Below are 24485 nucleotides of genomic sequence, written 5' to 3'. Positions count from 1 at the left end.
TTTCCACTGGGTTTCCGGTTCGGATGCACATTTAGTTAAGTGTCTGTGTTCTCTTTGGATGAGCAGTCCACCTATGAGGCCAGACTCCATCGTTCCAGATCAGGTGGTGGGTACATGTGTGCAAATGTGTGCCTGTTTGAGGGTGGGGCTTTGTTACCACCCAAGCTCAAACTCAAAGCTCAGCCTGTGTTGCTGGGCAGGAGACATCTTTCCTCTCCTTTCTTTAGAAATGTCACCCAAACTTGCTTTGTCCATGCTGGAGGCATATTAGAGGATGGGCGGTATCTCACTCCATAACAGTCTTTTCCCTGCACAGGAGGACGAGCATCTCGACTGACTAGGTCATTTTTTACTGATGGGCAGGACTATAGTGGCTCAGGATCAAGAAACAGGTTGGCTGTTTCTTCTCTGATTCCCACCCTTAAGCTCAGTGATTGCTCAGCCAGAGGACGAGTCTGTCCCAGCGGAGAGCACACTGGGTCCTGGGTTTTAGCTGGGTTCATGGCTTCTCAGAAAAAGGCTACATTTCCTGGCTTTCCTTAGAGTAAATGTGGTTACTTGACTATCTTCTGACTAATGAGATGGCATTGAAAAAATCATGGGATGCTTTCTGGGAGACTCCTTTAAAAGGGAAGAATCTGGTCCTTTTCCCTTTCTTCCATCTTGCTGCTTGGATGGAAGATCTGGTAGCTGGAGCTCAAGCTGTCATCTGGCAATAAGAGAAATCACATCCTCGGAATGAGAGAGCCTGCATTCTATCCTGAGTTATCTACCTCTAGATTTATTTCACATGAGACAGAAATAAACTTCTGTCTTTTTTAAGCCACTGTTAGTTGGGTTTCCTTTTACTTTCAGTCCAACCTAATCCTAACTGACAGCATTAAATATGGGTAAGAACTAAGGTCAATAAATGTTCGTTGAATTGACAGGTGAGTCCCCCCAAGAAGCCTGGCTCATCCTTCTCCATCTCTGCAGGTATTAGGCGAGAGAACCTTGGGTTTTCTCAAGAAAACGTCCTGAAACCCTGAAATGACTTCTCATGCCTTATGGGTAGGGACAGGCTTGCCTCCAAAAAATGGATTGTGCCTGGGACATTGTTCTGAGGTGTTGGGGGGGTCTGGGCTCTGTCAGCCTTTCTTCCCCAGCCATGGGGTGACCAACTAGAAGGGGCAGAGCCTGCCTTATGTTCTGAACATGGGCACCTGCATCAAGTTTACCCTGGGGAGCTCTAAGCTGGCGAGCCAAGGAAGCCTGAGAAAGCCTGGAAGGATCAGGGGGGTAGACTGATTACTGCTTCTGCTATGCTTGTTGCTGTTACTGGCTTGCTTTGAAATTGATGGTTTCCTTTTTTTCCCCCCTTTTAATTTGTTTCTCCCTTTACTTTTCCTGAATTAATTTTTTCATCATGAAATATTTCAAAGATTAGACAAGAATAGAAAGGAGCATAATGAATACCTATTTACCCACCATTAAGCTTTATCAAATCTTAACATTATGTCATATTTGTATCAGATCTCATTTAAAGAAGTGAAACATTGCTGATCTAATTGAAGCTCGCTATATATCCCACCCTCCTTTCCAGTCTTCTCCCCCTTCCTCAGAGGTAACTATTACCATGAATTCACTGTTTATCATTCCCATGTATGCCTTCACACTGTTACCACATATTTATGCATCCATTAATACAATATAGCATTATTCAGTAGGGTCTTACATTTTATATATAAATTGTAGCGTACTCTACTTATCATTGGCTTCTCCATTGAATAATTATGCCATAATGTATTTCTCCATTTTCCTGTTGATAAATACTCAGGACATTTCCTTTATTTCTTTTTCCTAACCCAGACAGTACTTCTGTCCTTATTGCCTGGGACATGTGAGAGTTTCTTTAGGGCAAGTTCTCTAGGACAGCTATGCCACATAGGTAAAATCTGGCTCCCACTTGTTTTTGTAGGGGGCTGTGAAGTAAGGATGGTTTTTAAATTTTCCTTATTTTTAATTTTAATTTAAAAAATTGTAGTATGATATACGTCGCATGAAATTTGCCATTTTAACCATTTTCAAGCTTATCATTTAGTGACTTTGGGTGCATTCATGTTGTTGTGTAACAATCACCACGATCCAATTCTAGAACTTTTTCATCTTCCCAGACTGAAGCTGTGCCCATTCCACAATAATTCCCTACTCCCCGTGCCACCAATTTACTTTGTGAATTCAGCTACTCTGAGCACCTCATCTGAGTGGAATCATACAGTATTTGTCCCTTTGTGTTTGGCTTATTTTATTTAGTGTAATGTTTTCAACGTTCATTCATGTTGTAGCAGGTGTCAGAATGTGCTTCCTTTTAGGGCTAAGTAATTTTCCGTGGCATGTATACACCACAGTCTGTCTATTCCTTCAACAGTGGATAGATGGTTTTTACATTTTTTAAAAAATTATTTTATTTATTTATTTTAAAGATTTTATTTATTTATTTGACAGACAGTTATCACAAGTAGGCAGAGAGAGAGAGGAAGGGAAGCAGGCTCCCTGCTGAGCTGACACCCCCGATTCGGGGCTCGATCCCAGGACCCTGGGATCATGACCTGAGCTGAAGGCAGAGGCTTTACACCACTGAGCCACCCAGGTGCCCCAGTTTCTACATTTTTAATATTTTATTTATTTATTTGACAGAAAGAGAGAGACCACAAGTAGGCAGAGAGGCAGGCAGAGAGAGAGGGGGAAGCAGGCTCCCCGCAGAGCAGAGAGCCCCATGTGGGGCTCGATCCCAGGATCCTGAGATCATGACCTGAGCCAAAGGCAGAGGCTTAACCGGCTGAGCCACCCAGGTGCCCCGGTTTTTACATTTTTAATGGCTAAAAAAAAGTGTATTTTGTGACACATGAAAATTATATGAAATTCACATTTCAGAGTTCATAATTTTTTTGGAACACAGCCATAGGCATTCATTCAAATATTGTCCAGGGCTGCTTTCATTCTAAAATGGCAGAGTGGAGTAGTTGGGACAGATACTGCACAGTCTGAAAAGCCGAAAATATTTACTGTCTGGCCCTTTACTGGAAAAATGTCTGACCCTTGTTCTATGGTATGTAATCACCTAGAGATGGAATGGTGAATGGTTGGTATGTCTTTGTCCCTTCAGTTTTACTGGATGTTGTGAAATTGCTCTTCAAAGTGGTAGAACAAGCAGATTTCTGTCAACTGTTTTTTTTTTCCCCTTTCTCCCCCTTTTACTTCTCCTCCCTTTTCCTGTTTAAGTAACCAGACTCTTTCTTTAAATGAAAGTCCTGGAAGGACTCTTAAAAAACATTGTGTGGTTCGTTATTTGCTGTCTAACAAACAACTTTGAAATGTCAATGGCTTATGGGAAGTATCTATTCTGGGCTTACAAGCCTGCCTGTTGGCTAGGATTTGGCTGCTCTATAGTGGGCTCAGCTCAGTCTGGCTCCAAGCTGTGGACTGGGTCCATGTCTACTCCACGTGCCTCCTTGGGCATGCAGCTCACTGGGGCAAAATTTTCTCATGGATAAAGGAAGGAGTTCTAGAGAGTAGGTCCCATGACCCAAGCACATTTCAAGTCTTTGCTTATGTCATGCTAGTATCCCATGTGTCCAAGCAGGGGTAAACCCAGAGTCAAGGGCTGGGGATCTGTACTCTGTCCACTGTGAGACCACGGTAAGGGTGTGGATGCGCCATACCCCCACAGGCTAATCTCCCACAGGCATCAACCTTTTTTAGCTTCAAAACTTCTCTTCAAAGAAATCCTAATGCAGAACTTTAATATGCAATATAGACAGGAGGGAAGTTCTTCTGATAGAAGCAGAGATGGGCAGAACTCTGCCCCCTTGTCCCCTGCAGGACCTGCTAGGACATGTCTGCAGAGTGCGCATGCCTCATGGACTCTCATTTGGCAGCCCCTCCTCTCCTAGGAGATTTCATGGAGCACGTCCTACAGGAGCCAGGGATCTGAAGCCATGTTTAAGGAGGAGCACAGCCAAGGGGCACCTGCACCGCTGTCAGTTAAGCGTCCAGCTCTTGTTTTCAGCTCAGGTCATGGTCTCAGGGTCGTGAGATCAAGCCCCGCTTCAGGCTCTGCACAGGGTGTGGAGCCTGCTTAGGATTCCTTCTCACATTTTCAGCAGTGCTATTTGGTCAAGCAGCCTGGTTGCTGTTTCTAGAATGGAGCCCCAAGCCAAATCCTTCCCATGTGGCCTCTGCATGTCTTTGCTCCTTCACTGGTTGCAGGAGAAGCCCATGCAGGAGAGTCCAGCTGCTCAGGTGATAGGTGAGACCACACCCTTTACAGACAGGCAGGATCGGTCTCTGTGGGTATCAGCTCCTTGCATCTGGCCAAACCAGGAAGCCATGTCCAGCCATGTAGCAGTGAGGACAAACCCCGAGGGCACATGTTGTCCAAGTCTACTTGTTCTGGAAGCAGCCACCTTGACCTTTCTCAGGGACTGGCCCCAGAGCTCAACCACCTGATTCATCTCCATGTTGGACATTTCCCATCAGATTTCTCCTACAGTGTTCCTGTCCTTTACAACATGGCAGTGTCTGTCTTTTTGCTCTTGGTCCCTAATTATACTTAGTGATTAACTACCTGGGAAGTCACTAGAAGGGCAGTGGCACTTTTATTCCTACAAGCAGGTGGAGGCAAGAAGAGGGTGAGCAGACCTGGCATCTACAGGGGCTTTGTCCTACACTCACTCATTCTGCATGTGTTTCTCCAGCTTCTGCTATGGACCAGCAACTTGGGGAGGCAGTGAGAAGATAGTGAGAAACAAGAAAATAGGGCCAGGTACCCGTTGTCTTCCCAGCCTGCTTGCTGGTGAGGTCTGGAGCAAATGGATAGATTTTCCATGATGTACACCTCGCTTCGGCTGGCTGCTTCAACCCGCTGCTGCCGTGCCCTCATCCCGGCCAGACCAGCTCTCCTGACCACTGCTACTCTCACCCTTGAGCTTGCTTCCTTGTTTGAACCTGGTGCCATGAACCTTTAAGGCTGCTTTCCTCAGAGGCCAGTCCTGGAGCTGAAGTTCTCCCCCTATCCAGCCCTGGCCTGGCTTGTCCTCAACCTCTTGCCCTAGACTAGAAGGAAAGGAGTGTTTTAAAGCCAGGTGTTGAATTCTTCTGATAATATAATTAGATAAAAGCTTCTGGAACAACTCTGGAATTACCGCTGGATAAATGAACTTCCTTTGATCAGGAAACTGAGGGATAACTAAAGCAACGTTTTCTGGATAAAGGATTGACCCAGAGAGGAGAAGCAAGCTTCCACTTATTTAGAATGTTTAAGGAGTCAGGGATGCCTGGTTAGTGCAGTCAGTGGAGCACGGGACTTGATCTAAGGGTTGTGGGTTCAAGCCCTGTGTTGGGTGTAGAGATTACTTAAAAAAAAAAAAAAAAAAAAAAGAATATCTAAGGAACCAGAACAGGATAGTTGATGCTTGTGTCTCCTTCTCGGGGTGCCCACTGTCCCCTTCTGTCTATCTCCTCTGTCTTCCTGTCTTCCTGTCTGTTTGTCTCTTCTGCCAAACCTGACTCTCTCCACACTCCCAGCAACAGAAATACCTCCCTGGGGGGTCCACAGACGTGCTCTTCAGCCCCATGGACTCTGCGCTTGTTCGCAGGGCTCTGTTGTAAGCAGTGTGGGGTCTGAGCGCAGCCGGGGCCCTCCACGTGGGAGCCCTCCCGAGACGCTGGTGATCTGGGTTTTAGATCCAGCACAGGGGCATAGGTTCTGATCAAGCTTGGGGTGGTGTCTCCCTGCATTTTGGGTATTTGGTTTCTGATGGTTAACTCGGGACCTGGCGTTTCACAATGTTAGGTCTCTGCAGCTTAACTAATCTACGTCCTTGTTGAAGCTGGAATCAGTAAAAGATGGTCTTGACAGGACCGTGGGACAGAGTCTGTTTTACAGGATTGCTTTCTTTACTGAGGCTCAGGGGTAGGACAATGCCTCCCCTCTTTTATTCAAGTATAATTAGTTTCAAATGTACAGTACAATGATTCAACAACTCTGTATATTACTCAGTGCTCATCCATGCCTTTCCCGCCTTATTTATTTATTTATTATAAAAAAGAGATTTTATTTATGGGGAGCCCTGGTGGCTCAGTCGGTTAAGTGGCTGCCTTCGGCTCAGGTCATGATCCCAGGGCTCTGGGATCGAGTTCCGCATCGGGCTCTCTACTCTGCAGAGAGCCTGCTTCTCCCTCTTCCTCTGCCTACCGCTCTGCCTACTTCTGCTTTCTATCTCTCTGTCAAATAAATAAATAAAATCTTTTAAAAAAAGATTTTTTTTTTTAAGATTTGGCAGAGGGAGAGGGAGAAGCAGGCTCCCTGCTCAGGGGCTTACTCCCAGGACCCTGACTCTGTCCCAGGACCCTGGGATCATTCTCTGACCCAAAGGCAGATGCTTAACTGACTGAGCCACCCAGTGGACCCTGCTTACCCCACTTTAAATGGTCAAGAGCAGTCATCTTAACCTTTCTGACTTGCAGGTTCTTGGGCATGCGGTGGAGGGAGGGAGAAGACACCAGGGTTTAAAAAACACAAGGGGATCTGCTCCATCCTTTAGATCCTTACCCTGATTAAATGTGCAATGTTAGCTTTTCCATATGTAAATGGATGTGAGTGTGTGTGTGTAGGTGGGAGCATAACCGTGGCCACCAAACATCTTTCTCTGAGAACCATAGAAGATTTGACAATATTTGTGATTTCTCGTTAAAATCTTAAATGAAAATGTGAGTCCAGGAAGGGAATCCATTGACTGAGACCCATGACTGCTTACCTCTGTAATAACAAGAAGTAACATTTATTAGGCACTTACTTGATGCTTTCCCTCATATGAAATTCACAGGCCTCCTAAATTGATTTGCCTTATTATCATCCTTCCTGATGATTAGGTCACTCAGTCGGGATTGGCAGAAGGGGCTGGGATTCAGGTCAGGTTTGACATCAAAGCTCTGTATCCTCTACTCCACATCGACTGAGAAGTTGAAATGATTCTTCCATTGGACATTTTTCTTTCTGGCAGAAATGTTTCTGTTAAGATGGGTCAGAGGCCCGAATTCAGGGCTCTGTATCTCCAAAGCCCAAGGTCTTTCCATCTCCCGAGACTGCCTACAAAGTCCAAGATCCATAGCTGCCTCCTGGAAAGTTTCAAGAAATATGATTTTCTTGTCTCAAAAGTCCCTCTGGACTGGAGGCTGCTGAATGAGCTCCTGTTTAGGAAATCCCAGTTCCCTTGAACTTTCCCCCTGCCAATGCATTATGATGTTTATTTTCTTAAAAACAAATGTTTATTAGGTACCAACTCTGTGTAAAGTTATTCTCCCAATGTAGGAATTGGTGAAGTAGGAATAATTATTCCCATATAACAGTTGAAGGAATGGGGATGACATGCTGTTCTTTCTGCTTATGGAGACTCAAAACCCCGGAAGCCCAGTCACCAGGTAGGTGATTAGGAAGCAGAGCTGGAGGGTGACCATGTTAGGAGGGGCCCTGTGGGTCATCAAACCAAACCAAAGTATCAGCCTAGGGATGAAATGGCTCGTCTGGCATCACACAGAAGACAGGAACACAGGGGGAACCAGAGAGAGACTGCTCTATGCTGAATATAAGGGCATTCTGACCTCAGCACTATTGATATTTTGGGCTGAATAATTCTTTGTCTGAGGGGGCTGCCTTGTGCATGGTAAGATGTTTCTCAGCATCCCTGACTTCTACCCTCTAAATGCCAGTAACATTCCTCTCCCCAGCTGTGGTCATCAAAAATGTCTTCAGTCGTTACTATGTGTCTCCTGGTGGACAGATCCATCGCCAGTTGAGGGCCAGCCACCGAATATCAAGAACCTGGAGCTCAGCTCTTCCCTTGCAGTTGGGGAGAGAAGTTGTTTTGGATGGTAAGGGGACAAAATCTTTCCTCCCAACCCAACCTCTCAGTGCCTTGGGAGAACTCTGCTGGATCTCTGATCCTAGCCCAGGGAGACCAGCTCTCAGGGGGGTGCAGGGTGGGTGCAGGGGGAGCACAGCATGAAAACCAGATCTTCTGAGAGGTACATATAATGATCCCCATCTCCCAGATGAAGACGTAGGTGAACCACCCATAGAAGCAAACACGGCTTCCCTTCCACGCATGGTAAGGAGCCCCACATCACGCTCAGGCTAACTGTCCCTAGGTTTGTGGTCTGGGGCCATGAGCGATAATGTCAGGGGCTCCTCTTGTGTATTCCTCATCAATTACAATCAGAGTGTATTACTGGGAAGTTATGTTCTGGAAAGTTAGATCTGGTCTCTGTCCTGCCTCTTGCTGTGGGCTCTGGAACAATTGGCTTTCCCTTTGGGAATTGCTGTCCTCAAATTGATAAAATGAGGATGTCAGACTGCACCAGCGAGGAGCAGTCTCCTTGCTGTCCCCATCCACCTCCTCATGTCCCCAGTCTTGAGACTCGAACAAGGCAATAAAGGAGTTTATAGGTTGAATTAATTTTAACTGAAAATGACAGTAGAGGTGGCTGGGAGGCTCAGTTAGCTACGCGTCTGCCTTCAACTCAGGGTCCTGGGATCAAGTCCCGCATTGGGCTCCCTGCTCGGCAGGGAGCCTGTTTCTCCCTCTCCTTCTACCCGCTGCTCATGCTCTTTCTCTCTCAAATAAATAAATAAATATCTAAAAAAAATGAGAGTAGCTTTATTGTTCCATGGAAGAATATGTATATTCTTAAAACTCAGGTTAACCTATTTCATTGACAGGAATAATGTTAATGAAAATGACTTTTAAGCTCCTGAAATATTAATAACCGTGTCTTTTTGAAGAGCAGCACATGGAGGCAGGTTTCTAACCATTTATCTTAGAATTACACGTGAGCCATGTGGCCCAACGAGAGAGGTCACAGGTTAAGCATTACTGGGCGTGGTCTCTAAGGTCTCGGCCTTCATTTACTGTTTTTGTGTGCAGGGATAGTGCCCCCTGGCGTCAATCCTTGCGCTCCACCAAAGCTGAAAGCTGTCCCGTTGCCCCTGCAGAAAAGGGTGGAGGGGGCTTTGGGGCAAGACCAAAGTTGGTTTATTAGGAGGCTAACCAGACACTCTCATTTCTGGAAGCTTTCAGGAGGCGGTGATGGCTTTGCAATCAGAGAACTTGGGTTTTGGAGTCAGACTTGTCAAGGCTGTATGCCCTTAGGTGACTTCTGTCTGTCCCATTTTCTGAATCTGTGAAACTGAGATGATGATTCTAAACCACCTCTCAGGGTTGTTTTAGGAATGAATAAGGGAAGTAGGGGTTGGAGGAGTGATCGACGATGAAGCTGGGAAGATAGTGGCTGATCATGAGGAGTTTAGGTACCATGGCCAAGAGTTTGAACTCGACTCCAGGAGCAAGGGAGCCAGGGAAGCCTATGGGCCGAAATGTCATGATAGCACTCGTGTGTTGGAAAGATAGCTTTTGGCAATGAAGACTGACTTTGATAGTGATGACGGAGCTGGAGTAGATGGGAGAGATGCTTGGAAGCAGATCCAGTGGACTAGGGAGGGTATCAGGACGGGAGAAGGGAGGGTGCTGTCAGAAATGGCAACGCGCATACATATAGCGGTTGAGATGCTTTCCCACAGCCTTCTTACCTGATTCTCACAATCGTTTCATGAGCAAGGTACTATAATCATTCTCATCTTCTCTGTAGGGGAAACTAGTAGGGAGGTTAAGCCAAAGGCTATATGGTTCCTGAGTGGCAAAATCAGAACACAGGCCATCGGTTCCCAAGTCTGTCTCTATCTCATAGGTGACGCTGCTTCTCAAGATTCCGCGTGTGGTGCCTGCAGAATGGGAGGCAGTCCTGGTCCAAGGTTAGATGTGTGCAGGCCCCCAGGTGGCACAATCTCCCTGGTTGCTAGGAGTCTCTGATAATTAGAGTCCCCAGGTTGCTAGGAGACCTGGGTTGCTAAGAGTCTCAGTTTATTATAGGTCTTGGGTTGTTAGAAGCCCCAGGTTATTCAGTTTTGCAGTTTATGAAAGGCTTCATGGTTCTCAAAGGCCCCAAGTTATTAGAGTCATCCGTTGTTCGGGGCCCCAGGCTCCTAGGGCTCTAGGCTCTTGAAGCCATCAGGTTGTCAGCCCACCCTGTCGCTAGGAATCTCGGGTTTTGAGAGGCCTTGGGTTGAAGAGGCTTTAAGCTTTTGAAGATGTCAGCTTACTGGAAGCCTCGCTTTTCAACATTTCCAGCTTGTGAAGGGTCCCATGTTGCTAAGAATAGGCACCCAGATTTTTAGGTCCCACGGCTTCCCAAAGTCATGGGCCAGGCATACGGGTGTCTTCCTCCCGTTCAGCACCTTTCAGGCTGGTCAGAGAGTGTAACTGAAGCTTTATGTTTTCCCAAGGGGTTTCATCCTGCGTGACCTCCTTCAGCCCCCACAGCCGCACGGATCTGACTCATTCAGCTCAGGGTTCTAACCACTTAGACACCAGTTGAAAGGCTTTTTGAGCAAGTAAACCAGATGTTGAAGCCCAGTTGGGTTATGTTTATGTTCTAACGTTCACCCTCTAGCTAGTCGCTTTTAAATAATCTTAAATTAGACTTTGTGAAAAATTCCAGAGTTGACTGTCCCTTATTCCCCATTATTTTATTAGATTAGTCAGAACAGCAAAACTAGCCTGTGCATTTTGCCTTTTTAAAAATCTTTTTAGGGCTCCTGGGTGGCTCAATTAGTTAAGTGTCTGCCTTTGGCTCAGGTCATGATCCTGGAGTCCTGGGATCGAGTCCTGCATTGGGCTCCCAGCTCCATGGGGAGTCCGCTTCTTCCTCTGACCTTCTTCCCTCTCATGCTCTCTTTCACGCTCTCTCTCTCAAATAAATAAAATCTTTAAAAAATCTTTTTATTATCAAATAATTACAGACTTGGGACACCTGGGTGGCTCAGTGGGTTGAGCAGCTGCCTTCGGCTCAGGTCATGATCCCAGCATCCTGGGATCGAGTCCCATATGGGGCTCCTTGCTCGGCAGGGAGCCTGCTTCTCCCTCTGCCTCTGCCTACCTCTCTGCCTACTTGTGATCTTTCACTCTCTGTCTCTCTCTGACAAATAAATAAATAAAATCTAAAAAAAAATAATTACAGACTCACTGAAAGTTGCAAAACGAGTAGAGAGAGATCCCTTGTACCCATTATTCCCTTTCCCCCGATGGTTACATCTTATATAACTATAGTGTACTATTAAAATCAGAACATCAGCCTTGCTACAATGTGCCTGCATGGTCCTCTGTTGCTTTACAATGTGTAAATTTGTGTACCCACCACTGCAGTCTAGAGAGAGAGAGAACTGGTCCCATCACAGAATCCCCCTTATGTAGTCTTTATAGTGAGATTCATCTTTCTTCCTCCCCAACCAGTGTGTTTTCAAATGTACTCCCTCATGCCTTCTGTGTGCCTCACCCATTAAGAGTTAAGGAAATACAGAGATAAATATAACCCACTCCTTGTTCAGGAAGAGCTTGCAGACGGGGCTCCAGTCATGTACACTGTAAATTATAGTGTATGGCGGTAGTTCTATGATAGAGGGAAAAGGTGCTGGGACAAGAAAGCGGATCGGAGGGGTCAGGAGGCAGTGTGTGTCGTATTAATGCTCCCTGCAAAGGTTGCAATGTTGGGCTGATTTTGAAGGATGAAATGGAGCTCTCTGGTGCTTGATGGGGAGAGATCTGGGGTAGAGAAATTTGGGGAAGAGTTGGTGGTTTGGGACTGTGGAAGCCCCCAGGTGGTGTTTCCAGGGGGCGTGTGCAGGGAGCTGTGGCTGCAGACGTGGGGGAGAGGTCAGGTGGTCGAGGACCATCTGGTTGCTTCTCTGAGTCCCATGAGGTTTACACATGGAGAGGGCCCAGTTAGGAAATCCCTGCAGTCCCAGGTCGGATAGGCCGAGGGGCGGGGCACAGAGATAGAGACCCATTTTTGACCTCTTGAAGCACAGCAGGATGGGCAGGGAGATTGTGACAGGAATGAACAGACACTTTCTTGAAGACGAATGTTTTCCCTTTTCCTTTGGGCTATCTTGGTTTCCCTGGGAGCAAATCCCTGGGATATAAGTCCAAGAAGATGAATGCTAGTAGAATAATTCCTTGCTCATCCAGAGATCTTGTGACTTCAGTGAGGGGCCAACATAGCACAAACTTGGATGAGGAAAAATCCTCTGACCCGTTAAAACAAGATCGAGCTTTTACTTTGTAATATCCTTCAGCCCTTTTCACGCAGAGCTGTTTTTTAAAATTCAAGTGCACTTCTCAAAAGAATGGTTACTTGGTTTCCTCTTCCCAACATAATAATAACTAGGAACTACCTTTTTATGGTGTCTGCTTGGTGCCAGGTTCTGTGTGAGATGCTTTGCATGCATGTACTGAGGGGCAACAAGGCTAGGTGACCTGTCAAGGTCACAGAGCTAGTAAGTTTTGTAATCTTAGAATGCTAGCCTAGGTCTGGCTGCTCTCAGCCAGCTGCCCTGTGCTATAGAAGCTAGAAATCATAGAAGGGGTGGCGAGAATGTCAGCCAGTGGTGGCACCAGGGTCAGGGAGGGAATGCCGTGGACTGAGGAACCTCACAACCATTCAGTGGGTTTCTAGCCACTTCCCATGAGGAGGGATCAGTCAGGTCTCTTTAGAAGAGCAGAACTAGTAGGAGCAGAACAGTATGTCTGTATCTGTACATCTTTAACAAAGTTTGGTGGCAACAGTGACACCATACACACACACACACACACACACACACACACACACACACCCCTTGGGAGATTAATGATAAAGCTCATGCAGTTATGGAGGCAGGCAAGTCCCAAGATCTGTGGGGTGAGTGGGTAAGCTGAAGACCCCAGAGAAGCAGTGATGGAGTTCCAGTCTAAAGGCTGGCAGGAAAAGCTGATGTTTCTGTTTGACTCCACATGCAGAAAAAAGCTGAGGTCTGCACTTGAACACAGGCAGGGGGAATTCCCTCTTATTCAGGGAGGATCAGCCCTCTTGTTCTAGTCAGGTCTTTCACTGATTGGATGAGGCCCACCCACATTAAGGAGGACAATCTACTTTACTCAGTCTATCTGATTTATTTTTTTTAAAAAGATTTTATTTATTTATTTGACAGAGAGAGATCACAAGTAGGCAGAGAGGCAGGCAGAGAGAGTGAGAGGGAAGCAGGCTCCCTGCCGAGCAGAGAGCCCAATGCGGGACTCGATCCCAGGACCCTGAGATCATGACCTGAGCCAAAGGCAGCGGCTTAAACAACTGAGCCACCCAGGTGCCCAGTCTATCTGATTTAAATGCTAATCTCATCTAACTTACAGGATCGTGAATACAGACAAAATATAATATTATAATACTCAAACTTGTTAGGAGACTAGAACTCAATTATTCCAACCACTAGCAATAAATAATTACGTGTCATGGTAGAGGTGCTAATTAGCGCCACAATGGCAATCACATTACAATACGTAAATGTACAAAATTAACATATTTTACCCTTAAATTTATATATTACATGTCTAAGATATTTCAATGAAAAAAAAACACATTAATCTCATCCAGAAACACCCTCATAGAGACATAGATAATGTTTGACCAAATATCTGGGCACCCGGTGGCAGGTCAAGTAGACACATAAGATTAACCATCATAAGAAGGAAGACAGAATAGAGGAGACACCAAACTAAAAGAATATGCTGCTGTGAGACTACTTAGTGTAGGCTAGGGACTTTACGTGCCTCAGACCTCCCAATAACTGTGTCTTGCAGTGACAGCTCCGTGCTGCAATCAATGGTGGAAATAACAGAGACATAACTTATCGAGAGGAAGGGAATTTTGTTTTCGATGCAGGAAGTTTGGCGTGGACCAGGTGAGCAGGTCTCTCTCTCAAGCGGTTCCAGGCTCTTCCTACCTGCAGCCAGAGGCGGACTTGTTTTCCATGGTCCAAGCCGTCCCTGGTACCTTCTTTGAGATTAGCTTCAATGCTTTCCTTGATGGAGTCCCCTGGGCTACAGTTCTTCTGGATCAACTGGGTCATTTTTATTCATTTCATCATTACTTTGCCTAACATTTGAAGACTCTTGTTCTTGGCCAGGGGAACAGAGACAAGAGGGACTCGTCAGGCAGCTCCCTAGAAGGTACTGGTGTCGTGGGATGGGAGGCTGAGACGACAGATTAGCTTCAGATGCTGTGCAAGGATGTGGGGGCCTCCGAACTCAGCCCAGGGGGCCCGGGGGGAGGAAGACCAGCTTCAGTGATGCTCTCAGGAGGGCTAGGAGCCAGCCAGGGAGTTGGATAGAAAGGGCGTGTTTGACAGAGGGAATAACGCAGCCCATAGCATATATGACAGGGGCACAAAGCATTGTCACACATCGAGGGATCTATAAACAGTTCGGTTAGAACGGTGGGTGGTTCTTAGCACAGGTAGCATTTTGGGATCATCCGGAAGCACTAAAAAAAGATACTGATGCCCGGGCCCATCCCCAGATTTTGATGTGATTAGCCGGCGGTGGGTGTGTGTGTGGGCATCAGTATTTCTCTAATGTGCCACTGGGACTGAGAAACTGTGCTGGGGAATTGAAACCTGCAGGGAGCCGGGGAGCGTCTCTGCTAGGATGAGGTCAAGAATCAGAGCTGCGTTTGGGGAAACAGAAAAGACGCATGCAGAGGTCCTCAGAGGTATAAAGACCAGTCGATCCCCAAAAGGGACCTTATCTTGCCCTCATAACTGCTCCTGTTGAGCTGCTGTTTCTTATTCACCATTTAAAAGTATAAGTCAAGTGGGAAATAACAAAACATACAATAAAATAAAATAAGCTGAAAGATTACTCAATAAAAAGAAGCGATAAAATAGTAAAAGCAGGCCGATGTCGTAAAAACCCCCAAACTCAACCACACGGAATCACCACCCAGGGCCAGACAATAAAAACAAGAGCTAAAATGTACTGAATGAAGTGGCGGGCGTCTTCATGCATTGGGAAAATGAAGGAGGATTATTTCCATTTTACAGAGGAGCAAAACGAGGCTCGGGGGAGATTAAGGACTGTGGTTCCAGTGGGCAGGGCAGGGTAAATAGCCGGTCACGGGCAGAGCGAGATGTTGAACTTGGGTGTATCTAACTCAAGTCCAGGGCCCTGAAGGCTCAAGCCTGGCTGCCCGTTGGGAGTCATCTGGGGAGCTCTTAAGAAATACTGATGTGGAGGAGACGTTTCTCCAAAGAGGACATGCAAATTATCAACAGGTATACGAAAAGAAGAATGCATAATGGCACTAGTCATCAAAGAAATGCAAATCAAAACCACAAGACCTATCACCTCATCTCGTCAAGATGGTATTATCAAAAACCAAAAGACCCCAAGCGTTGGCGAGGACTTGGAGACGTCGGAAATTTCGTGCACTGTCGGTGGGAATACAAAACGGGGCAGTCACTGTGGAAAACATTAAAAATAAAACTACCGCACAATTTAGAAATCTCACTTTTGGGTATTTATCTGAAATAATTGCAGTCAGGATCGCAACGAGATGTAAGCACTCCCGTGTTCCCTGCAGCCTTCTTCACGATAGCTGAGACGTGGGAACCACCTGCATTGCTCGTGAATAGATGAATGGTTATGGCAGGTGTGGTACATTCCCACAATGGTGTACTATTCGCCTTAAGCAAGAAGGAAATTCTGTAATATGCGACAACATGGATGAACCTGGAGGCCATTATGCTGAGTGAAATGAACTGGTCACAGAAAGATTAAGACGCCATGATTCTTCTCATATGAGGCAACTACAGTAGTCAAGTTCGTAGACACAGAGAGAAACGGTGGCTGCCAGATGCTGGGGAGGGAGAAACAGGGAGTCATTAATCAATAGGCATAAAGTTTTCAGTTAAGCAAGATGAGTAAGCTCTAGAGGTCTTCTGTACAATAGGTCAATAGGGCTCTGCTGGTCACTTACAGACGTCTTGACGGTTAATCTCACATTAAGTGTCCACACCACAATTTAAAAAAAAGAAAGAAAGAAAGAAGAAAGGAAGGAAGGAAAGAAGGAAAGAAGGAAAGAAAGAAAGAAAGAAAGAAAGAAAGAAAGAAAGAAAGAAAGAAAGAAAGAAAGAAATCCCAAGATGATCTGGATCCGGGCTAACCCTTGATTCTAAACTGGTGGGTTTGGGGTGGAGCCCAGGCAGAGAGGGTGGGCAGGTACCACTCCACACGTTTCCGGCTGTCCTCTGTTCTTAGCAGTCGTTGCTCCCATGTGTTGAACCCCCCATGTACCAACCACTGACTACTCCTGGTGTTGTTATTCCCACGTGAGAGCTGAGGAAACTAAGAGGTGAAGTCACTTTTTCTCCGTCACCCAGCTGGTAGTCACTAGAGCCTGCCTTCCTTCCCAGATCCATGTGACCTCCAAGCAGGGGCCCCTGGGAGACACAGACATGGGCATCATGTGTCTTTCCAGGTCCCTGCCTTGTCCTTCAAGCTTTAGGGTCAACAGCATCACCTTTGTCCCAGGCTTGTCCACACTGACCTGTCATCACGCAGGTGCAGAAAGTGGGCCTTTTGTGGTTCGGCACTAAGGAAGGACTTTTTGCCAGTCAGAGGAGTTTGATGGTGAGGTGGGCTGCCTGGGGAGGCCGTGGGCCCCTGCCGTCATCATCGATGGGCAACCACCTGCAGAAGAGCCAACCTTCAACGTATTGTGTGTGTGAGTGTGCGTGGAAGTGGCCGAGGAGGGCTTAGACAAGCCTAACAGGTCCCCAGCCCCAAAACTGCGGGGCTCAGGAGACCACTCAAAGCTCAGTGTGTGAAGACGGTTCTAGAAGATGAGCTCACAGAACTGGGGAGTTCCAGAAGGCCTTATGTCAGTCTGGAGTCTGCTCTCCCCCATCATTCTCTGAAAGCTGGGTGCCTCAGGCCCTAGCAGTATCATGGGGGTGTCTTGAGCTGAAGCAGGGTGTCGGGTCCCTGCTGCCGCCGCCTGTCACTGCCGTGTCAGCTCTGGTGGGGACGACACCTGATCAGTGAGCCCCCTTCCCCTCTTCCTGCAGCTGTTGGCCAGGGCCCTGGCTGGCCTGGTCGGAGAGGGGCATGGAAAAAGAAAGGGGGTGGTCAGAAATGGGAGAGGGGGAGTCCTGGGCTGGGAGTGCGCCGCGTTGAGAGAGAGAGAGGGGAGATCTTGTTGATGGTGTCTGGCCTCGGATTCACCAGCCCTCACTCCTTACACCCCTTGACCTGCCATGACATGCTCAGGATGAAATTAATTTCAAGTCGCTTTGCTACAAAACGTCAAAAAACAGTCTCTGTAGGGAAATGAACTTGGTTTCCTCATGTGGAAATGGGGGCTATTATTACTCCTATGCCCCTTGAGTTGTTGAGAGGATGAGATGAGATTAAATTAGAAAACATCCAGCAAAGGCCCAGCACAGTGTCTGCTGGGTTTGAAGAGCTTAGTGAGGTCCCCCGTCCATTGCCTCCCCGTCCCCCACTTTGATGGAGAAGGTTTGTGCTCTTGGGGTCAGGACCTTAGGATGCTTTAGGATAAGCAGCACCACTGAACAGCCACTCCGTACCCTCAAGTCGGCTTAGTTCTGAGGGTATGAAGCTATACAGGGCAGCCATTGCTCCTTGGAAGTCCTCTTCTGGTGGGAACAACTACCATATGTTAAGTCTTGTGGGACGGGGACGGCAGAAGTCACAGGGTGCTCAGGGCATGTTGGAGAGCTGGCAGCCTCACCTGTGATGTGACCCATGAAGTATGAGTAAGAGTTCGCCATGTAGAGGAGGGAGCAGGTTAGGGCTCCAGACAGCGGATTGTCAGGAGCGAATATGGCAGTGCTGGAACTCCCGGCGTGAGGGAGGGACAGGTCCACACGCCTAGAAGCAAGGATGAAGGGAGCCACCCCTGGGTGGCAGGTGGTCGGGCTTTTCATTTAAAAAACTCATGGTGGTAAATGTGTCTAGAATAGTTTGGAAAGCGGGTCAGGACTGGATGCAAGGAGCCCATCAGTGTGCTGGGAGAGTGGTCAGAACAGAGGGCAAGGTGGTGCGCTGGGAGGGAGGGCAGAATCCACAGCACTTGGGCGCCGACCAGCTGGGGATGGGTGAAGGATGTAGAGACAGAAGGAGTGAAGAAGGCCATCCGTATTTCTAACTCAGATAAATGTGTTTAAACCAAAAATGTTAGGAGTTATTTTTTTTTAAAGATTTTACTTATTTATTTGAGAGAGAGTGAGGGACATCACAGAGGGAGAACAGAGCTTCAGAGCTCTGTGCTGAGTGGAGAGCCCCTTGCGGGGCCTCATGCCAGGACTCTGGGATCATGACCTGAGTCAAAGGCAGATTCTTAACTGACTGAGCCACCCAGGCACCCCTGTTATGAGCTTAAAACCAAGAATGTTTTAAATCCAGAAAGGAAAGGCTTAAGGCAGCTGATTTTAGTGGGAACATGAGTTCTGTTTTGGACATGATGTGGGATATCCAAGTGGAGAAGTCCAGGAGGCAGCTGCAGATGAGGTCCCTGCTCTGGGGAAGACAGGCTCCCACGTCATCAGCCTGCAGGTGGCAGTTAACTGTGGGGCCACCCAGAGAGTATTCTGGAGAGAGAGAGAGAGAAGAGGGCTCAGGGTAGAAATGCCAGGAAAGCATACCAACTTTTGAGATGGCGTAGGCAATCAGAAGAAATAGCCCAAGAAGAAGCAGGGAACCCAGAAGAGGGGGCATCACGGAAGTCAAGAGAGGCAAGAGATTCAACAGGTGGATTGGGCAATGGTTCGAAAGGCTGCTGAGCTCCCCCGGGGGTCAAGGACACAGGAGGCCCACTGGACAGGGCAGAATAGCGCCAGGTGTGTAGTGATGTTGGTCAAGCTAAATTCCACTGGGCTGAACACTCATTGGGAGATGAGAAAACAGTCATTTTTCCTGTAGAAGTTTCCATGAGGAAAGAGGGAGAGAGACTGATCAGTATAGATGGTGGTGAGGCCAGTGTGTGTCCATGCATCAGGAGAAGGGGCAGGAAGAGGTGCGGAGGACACTGGCTGAGGACGCTGGGAGAGGAGCGATGGCCCGGGGAGGAAGGCTGAGAGGCGGGACAGGGAGCTCGCAGGCATGACGGGCCTTGACTAGCATCGAGGTCCCGCACCCCCACACTAGAGGGGTGAAGACAAGTGGGATGAGGCTACTGGCACCTCCGTGAAGCAGGAGGTGAGGTCTTCTAGCAGCTTGGGTGGGACGGGGCCGAGGGCAGTCATGAGCATCTAGAATGTTCTTTGAGGGAAACGGGGGAGAGAGAGCTGGCCCAAGACAAGCGCTCAGTGTCCACTGAGCTGGTGCCAGAGAATTTCATCGTAGAAATAATAAGAACCTATTTATAGTACAAAGAGCTAGGTTCTCTCTGGGCTTTTCTCCTCCTCTCATTCATTCCTTCAACAATCTTCTGAGGCAGAGGTTACTCATTTCCTCCTTGGCCAGCTGGAGACGATGAGGCTCCGGAAGTGTCCAAAGTCAGAGACGTTGTGCAGGTTGGAAGTGGGCTTCAGACTCAAGGCTCACTGCAGAGCCACACCCTTAACCCACCTTGTCATCCTCCATGGCTTGAAGGTCCAGTGGGTTTCGAGGCCATGTGTTTTTAGGGACGCCATTCATGAGGTCTTATGACTGTTCTGTTTTTTGACTCAGTGAAGGCAGACAGCAGGTACGGTGGGGTAGGGTCATGGGAGACACGAGAAGGTGTGCCAGAGAGACGGGAATGGAAGATGGCAGAGGGCAGCGGTAGCAAGACGCGTGGATGGCCAGGCCGCGGGAGTGGGTGGCTGAGACCGAGTGAAGGTGAAGGTCATAACCAGGTGCAAACGTCCGTCATGATATGGGGGCTGGCCGCAGAGCCAGCGCAAGAGGCAAACCCAAGATCGTTCCCTTGACAACAGGGGCGGGGTGGGGACTGACTTACACTCTGATGACAGTGCTAGGCCCTTGCCCTCCTGGAACATCTGCTCGCGGCCATACCTCGCGGGGTTTGGAGTCACATAAACGTTGGTCTTGTTCCACACTTTGCTCCTTCCTAGTTGTGCGACATAGGGCTTCAGGATGAGACGATGCCTGGCAAGTAGTACAGCACTCCAAATATGCTCGTTTTCTTTCCTCTCCTCCTCTCTCAGCTCTGGGGCAAGTGTAAAGTGGGATGGAGGGGAGCTGGCCTCAGGGAACCCTCTCCGGGATCTTGGATCTCAGGCGCATGGCTGATGCTTCCTCGGGGCTGCAAGGGAGCTGGTGTGCAGTATTGGCACCTTTTCCCCTTGACCTAGGTACGCTCAGAGCCCGTTTTTCTTCTTCTTCCAAGGGTAACCTTCTGTGAGTGCTGGAGCAGGGCTGTTGAACTGCCTGCCCTCTCAAAACCCAGCCGTGAGCCAGCGTGGCGGGGGCTGTGCTTCCGCCACCCGCATGGAAGCCAGGAGCCGGGCTCCCAGCAAGCAGCAGTACCCGCTGGGGAGCATGTTGCTGGCCTTCGCCTCTCTGCTCGGCTGCCTGCTCACCTCCAGCCAGGCCAAGGTCTACAGTCGCTGTGAGCTGGCCAAAGTGCTCCAGGAGTTCGGCCTGGAGGGCTACCGGGGATCCACCCTGGCTGACTGTGAGGACCGCCCCCCCCCCCCAGCCTAGCCTGCCCCTCCCTGCTCCCCTCCCTCCCCACCCTCTCTCCCTCCCCGCTCTCCCTCCCTTCCTGCTCTCCCTCCTGGGCTGTGGTCTCAGTAGCTTTCTCAGCCTCAGCTCTCCTTTGTCCATCCAGAGTGCTAGGACCCGACAGGTGGACAACATTTAGCACAAGTTGAATCTCTAATTGGCCACAGGCAGGCCCATCAGCCTGCTCCCGCCCACCTCTGCCGCTGTCTCTGAAGTCAACAGCCAAAGAAACAGAAAGGCTTAGTTCCCTAATCGTAATGGCAGCCAAGAGGATAGGATGTTCCCATGCAGGTTTAGGTTAAACCGAGCAGACCAGGAAGAGCAGACTCTTCAAGCTGCTGGTAGCTTGAGGTCCAGCCACATCTGGCTCATTTCTCTCTCGTTCCTGCCCGGTTGCCAGCACTCTCCTAGGTCTTCCTCGGTTTGCCTCTAAAGATCCAGCTCTTGTCTGTTCACCCCACAAAGATGTCTTGGGCCCCACTGTGCACCGAGCGGTGAGATGGCAGGAAGGAAGGAGGTCCGAGGGACAGACGTGACTCTGGCTGTTTGGTAGCTGTGGTAACCCCCAAACGAGTCCCTTGCCCCCCTGAGCCTGTCTGTCTGGAGGCTCTGGGAACGTAGGCGGGAGGACAGCCGCCCTGCCCAGCTTGGAGCAGGAGCTGAGGCTCAGGGGAGTTCGCGTGTGGCCCCCGCACCCACACCTGAGTGTCCCGGTGTATACGCTGGCTTCGGTCACCCGACCCCAGGGCCTGCATCTCCACCCTACCCAGGGGTCTGTCTTGCTTACTTCACGAGTGGCTTCAACACAGCTGCTGTGGACCACGAAGCTGACGGGAGCACCAACAACGGCATCTTCCAGATCAACAGCCGGAAGTGGTGCAAAAACCTCGACCCCGAGGTCCCTAACCTGTGCCAGACCTATTGCTCCGGTAGGCTGGGCCCGAGTTGGGGAGCCGCAGGGCCGGGGGGAGCCGCGCCTCTGCGCCGGGCTGCGTCTCTTTCCTGCTGGTGTTTGTGATCCTCGCCTGTGTCTCTGAGTGGGGAATCCCCACCCCGGGCCTACCAAGGAGAGAGGGGCGGGGCAAGGGATGAGGGCGGGTCCACAGTGAATCTGATGGGACACTGTTCGGAGCGCTGTCCGAGGGCGGGAGGGGAGTGGGAGAGTGAGACCTGGGTTTCCGGAGGGAACAAGAGACAGGGTTGGGTTTAGGATGGAGAAGGGCGTGCGCGTGTGTGTGTTTGTGTGTGTGTGTGTGTGTGAGAGAGAGAGAGAGAGAGAGAGAGAGACAGACAGACAGACAGACAGACTTTGGATGTCCAGCTCTGTCCGCTGTTCCTTCACCTTGTGTCTTTGCCTCCTACCCCAGAGTTGTTGAATCCTAACCTTAAGAATACCGTTATCTGTGCCATGAAGATCACGCAACAGCCCCAGGGTCTGGCCAGCTGGTAGGTAACCGGGGCTAGCCCCCCCACCCCCCGGCTGACGTGGCTGGGACTGTGGACAGCAGCAGGCAGTAACTCTTTCCTGAGTGCTCACGTTGTCCCGGCCACCATTCCGTGGCCTCACAGTCTGATGTGCACCCAACTTTCAGCCGCAGGGGTTGCTGTCCCTGACGTCAGTTACAGACAACACACTGGGTGTCGGGGAGGGTAAGCAATTCCCTGGGGCTCCTGGAGCCAAGCCTGGCTCTGCCACTTATGCTTCTGTTAGGATGCCTGCCTGCAGGTCCACATGGCCTGGATCTGGTCAGCCTTGTTTGTTTAACGGTGGCATCATCACCGAAACTAACTTTGGTAGAGAAGCCCAAGATGTACAACAGATCAAAGAAGTGATTCGGGGCTTGAAGCATGGTGGGAGTTGAGGGGGGGCACTTTGGAGCCTCACCGTGTCAACCTTCTCTTTTCCTGTCTCTTTCCCACAAGATGGCTTTGGAGCAGCCATACCCACAGGCGAGGGGTTGGGTGAGCATCCCGCAGGGTCCTGGACTAGATCATTGGTTCTCAGACGGCACTCTGAGGCAATGGCCCGCAGACTTCTCTGAAGGGGGTCTTGCTGCTGAGTCTCCAACCTCCCTTTCCTCACATTTCCGATGAGAGAGCAGCAGGGGCAGGATGTGGGGAGGGTGAGATACTCCGGGTGGCTCCTGGAGCTACAGGCAGATGTGACGGTCAGAAGGCAGGTAAAGGAATTTGGGAGGCAGTGGGTATCAGCCCAGGAGCAGAGGGAAGCGGGAGGGGGGAGACAAAAGGCAGGGGCATGTAGGGAAGCCTTTACAGGAGTCCTGGTGAGAGATCCGGGGTCTGCACTAGGACAGTGGCTCAACGGATGGACAGGAGGGAGGTTGGCTAGGAGGGGCTGTATGGAGGCATGGGAACAGGTGATATGTGGCAGGGAGGGAGAGGAGGAGGCAGAAATAACTGGGAATCTAGAGAACGTCTGACATGAGCCTTGACCGTGGCCGCAGCTTTGCAGATGTGTTGGTCCGAGAAGAGCTGATGCCCTAGGAACTGAGTCTGGAGTGAGGCAGGCTCAGCAGGGCGTAACTATAAGATCAGGATGGGTGAGTACAGGCTTGGCAGGGCTCTAAGGGCTTGAGATCATGAGGGGACTACCCCGGGATGGTAGTACCATTGTCCTGTTGGGTTCCATCAAAGAACAGCTCTCTTTTGTACGCTACGAGAAAATTTGTGGCAGGTATAACCCTTGTGAGGTGGCTGAGGCTAGTAACAGGCAGTGGCCCCAGAAACTAGAAAGGGCACTGTTTATTCCCTCCACCTGCACACGCGGGAGCTTGCCTTCACCAGGCTCTGTGCTGGGTACTGGCTGCAGAGAGCCTGAGATCTGAGTCTCTGCCCTTAAGGCTCTTACGGTCTAACGGGAGAGGCCAACAAGCCCGCTGACCACACCTCGTTGATGGATCTATAGAGGTCCTCTAGGGGTACTCTTGGTCACCGGGCTCTTTGACATTGACATCATGGACTCACCTTAGTTTGGACCCCCCCAGAACTGGGGGCCCCGGGACCCCAGGATCTTACCTATCTTCCTCAAGATGCTCGTGTGACGATGGAGAAAGGTAATGGTCCTGAAAGAGCCTCTAAACCATAGTTACCGACAATGGAAAGACCTGGATTGGTGGCCAAGGGGAAGTGGTGTGACTGCAGTTCTATTGTTTACTGGCTGTGGATCTTGCGTGAGGTATTTTGCATCTGAGTCTCAGTGTTTCATTTGGAATATAGGGAACACACTATCTGCCTTATCCACACTACAGGGCTGCCGCAGGGTGGAGCAGGTGCAGACAAACGAGTGATGATGAGTGATGGATGGGACAGTTATGTAGACTGTAAAGGGCTGTAGGCTTGTAGGGTGGCTGTCCGCAGAAGGAAAAGAGCTTTGGACTGGGGTTCTGGACCTTTGCCTCTGACTTCTGGGTGAACTTGAACAAATTACCCTGTCTCTCCATTGGTAAAATAAGGAGGCTAGATAGATGACATTTTAAGGGCCACGCTCTTCCTTTTTTATTTCTTCTAGGGGGTTCTTTGCTCGTTAACAGGGCTCACTAGCCCCTCTTTCCCTTGCTAGTCCCTCTCCTTACTGTGGTTTAGAGCCCACGCCTCCTTCCTGTTCTTCTCTGAGCAGGGACTGAAGGCTGCAGCTGATTTGGTCTCTCCTCTTCCCCATCCTCCATCCTCAGGGAGGCCTGGAGGCGTCACTGCCAGGGCAAGGATCTCAGCGACTGGGTGGATGGCTGTGACTTGTAGGACCCTCTGTGGATGGACCAGACCACGCACAGCAGGCTGGGAGATGTGGTTTGTTTTCTGACCCAGGCTTGG

The 24485-nt window shown here is 49.3% G+C and overlaps 1 protein-coding gene across 4 annotated transcripts; it reads left to right on the top strand.

Annotated features, from left to right (window-relative positions):
* On the top strand, positions 1–24485 carry SPACA3 (sperm acrosome associated 3). 4 transcript variants are annotated; one of them, XM_045985887.1, is made up of 6 exons: positions 30–106; positions 13764–13864; positions 20317–20604; positions 21425–21583; positions 22022–22100; positions 24347–24485. In XM_045985887.1, exons 3-6 carry the CDS (start codon positions 20418–20420, stop codon positions 24411–24413), a joined length of 492 nt encoding a protein of 163 aa, XP_045841843.1. In that variant the 5' UTR covers positions 30–106; positions 13764–13864; positions 20317–20417; the 3' UTR covers positions 24414–24485. The 4 variants fall into 4 exon arrangements, with proteins under 4 accessions (XP_045841844.1, XP_045841841.1, XP_045841843.1 ...); XM_045985886.1 differs by lacking the exon at positions 13764–13864 and adding an exon at positions 7768–7911 and having other exon boundaries at positions 35–106; XM_045985888.1 differs by lacking the exon at positions 13764–13864 and having other exon boundaries at positions 1–106; positions 21464–21583.

The sequence above is a fragment of the Meles meles genome, chromosome 18 (genome assembly GCF_922984935.1).
Source record: "Meles meles chromosome 18, mMelMel3.1 paternal haplotype, whole genome shotgun sequence".
In the NCBI taxonomy this organism is placed as follows: Eukaryota; Metazoa; Chordata; class Mammalia; order Carnivora; family Mustelidae; genus Meles; species Meles meles.
This window is presented reverse-complemented; position numbering and strand designations above follow the sequence as displayed.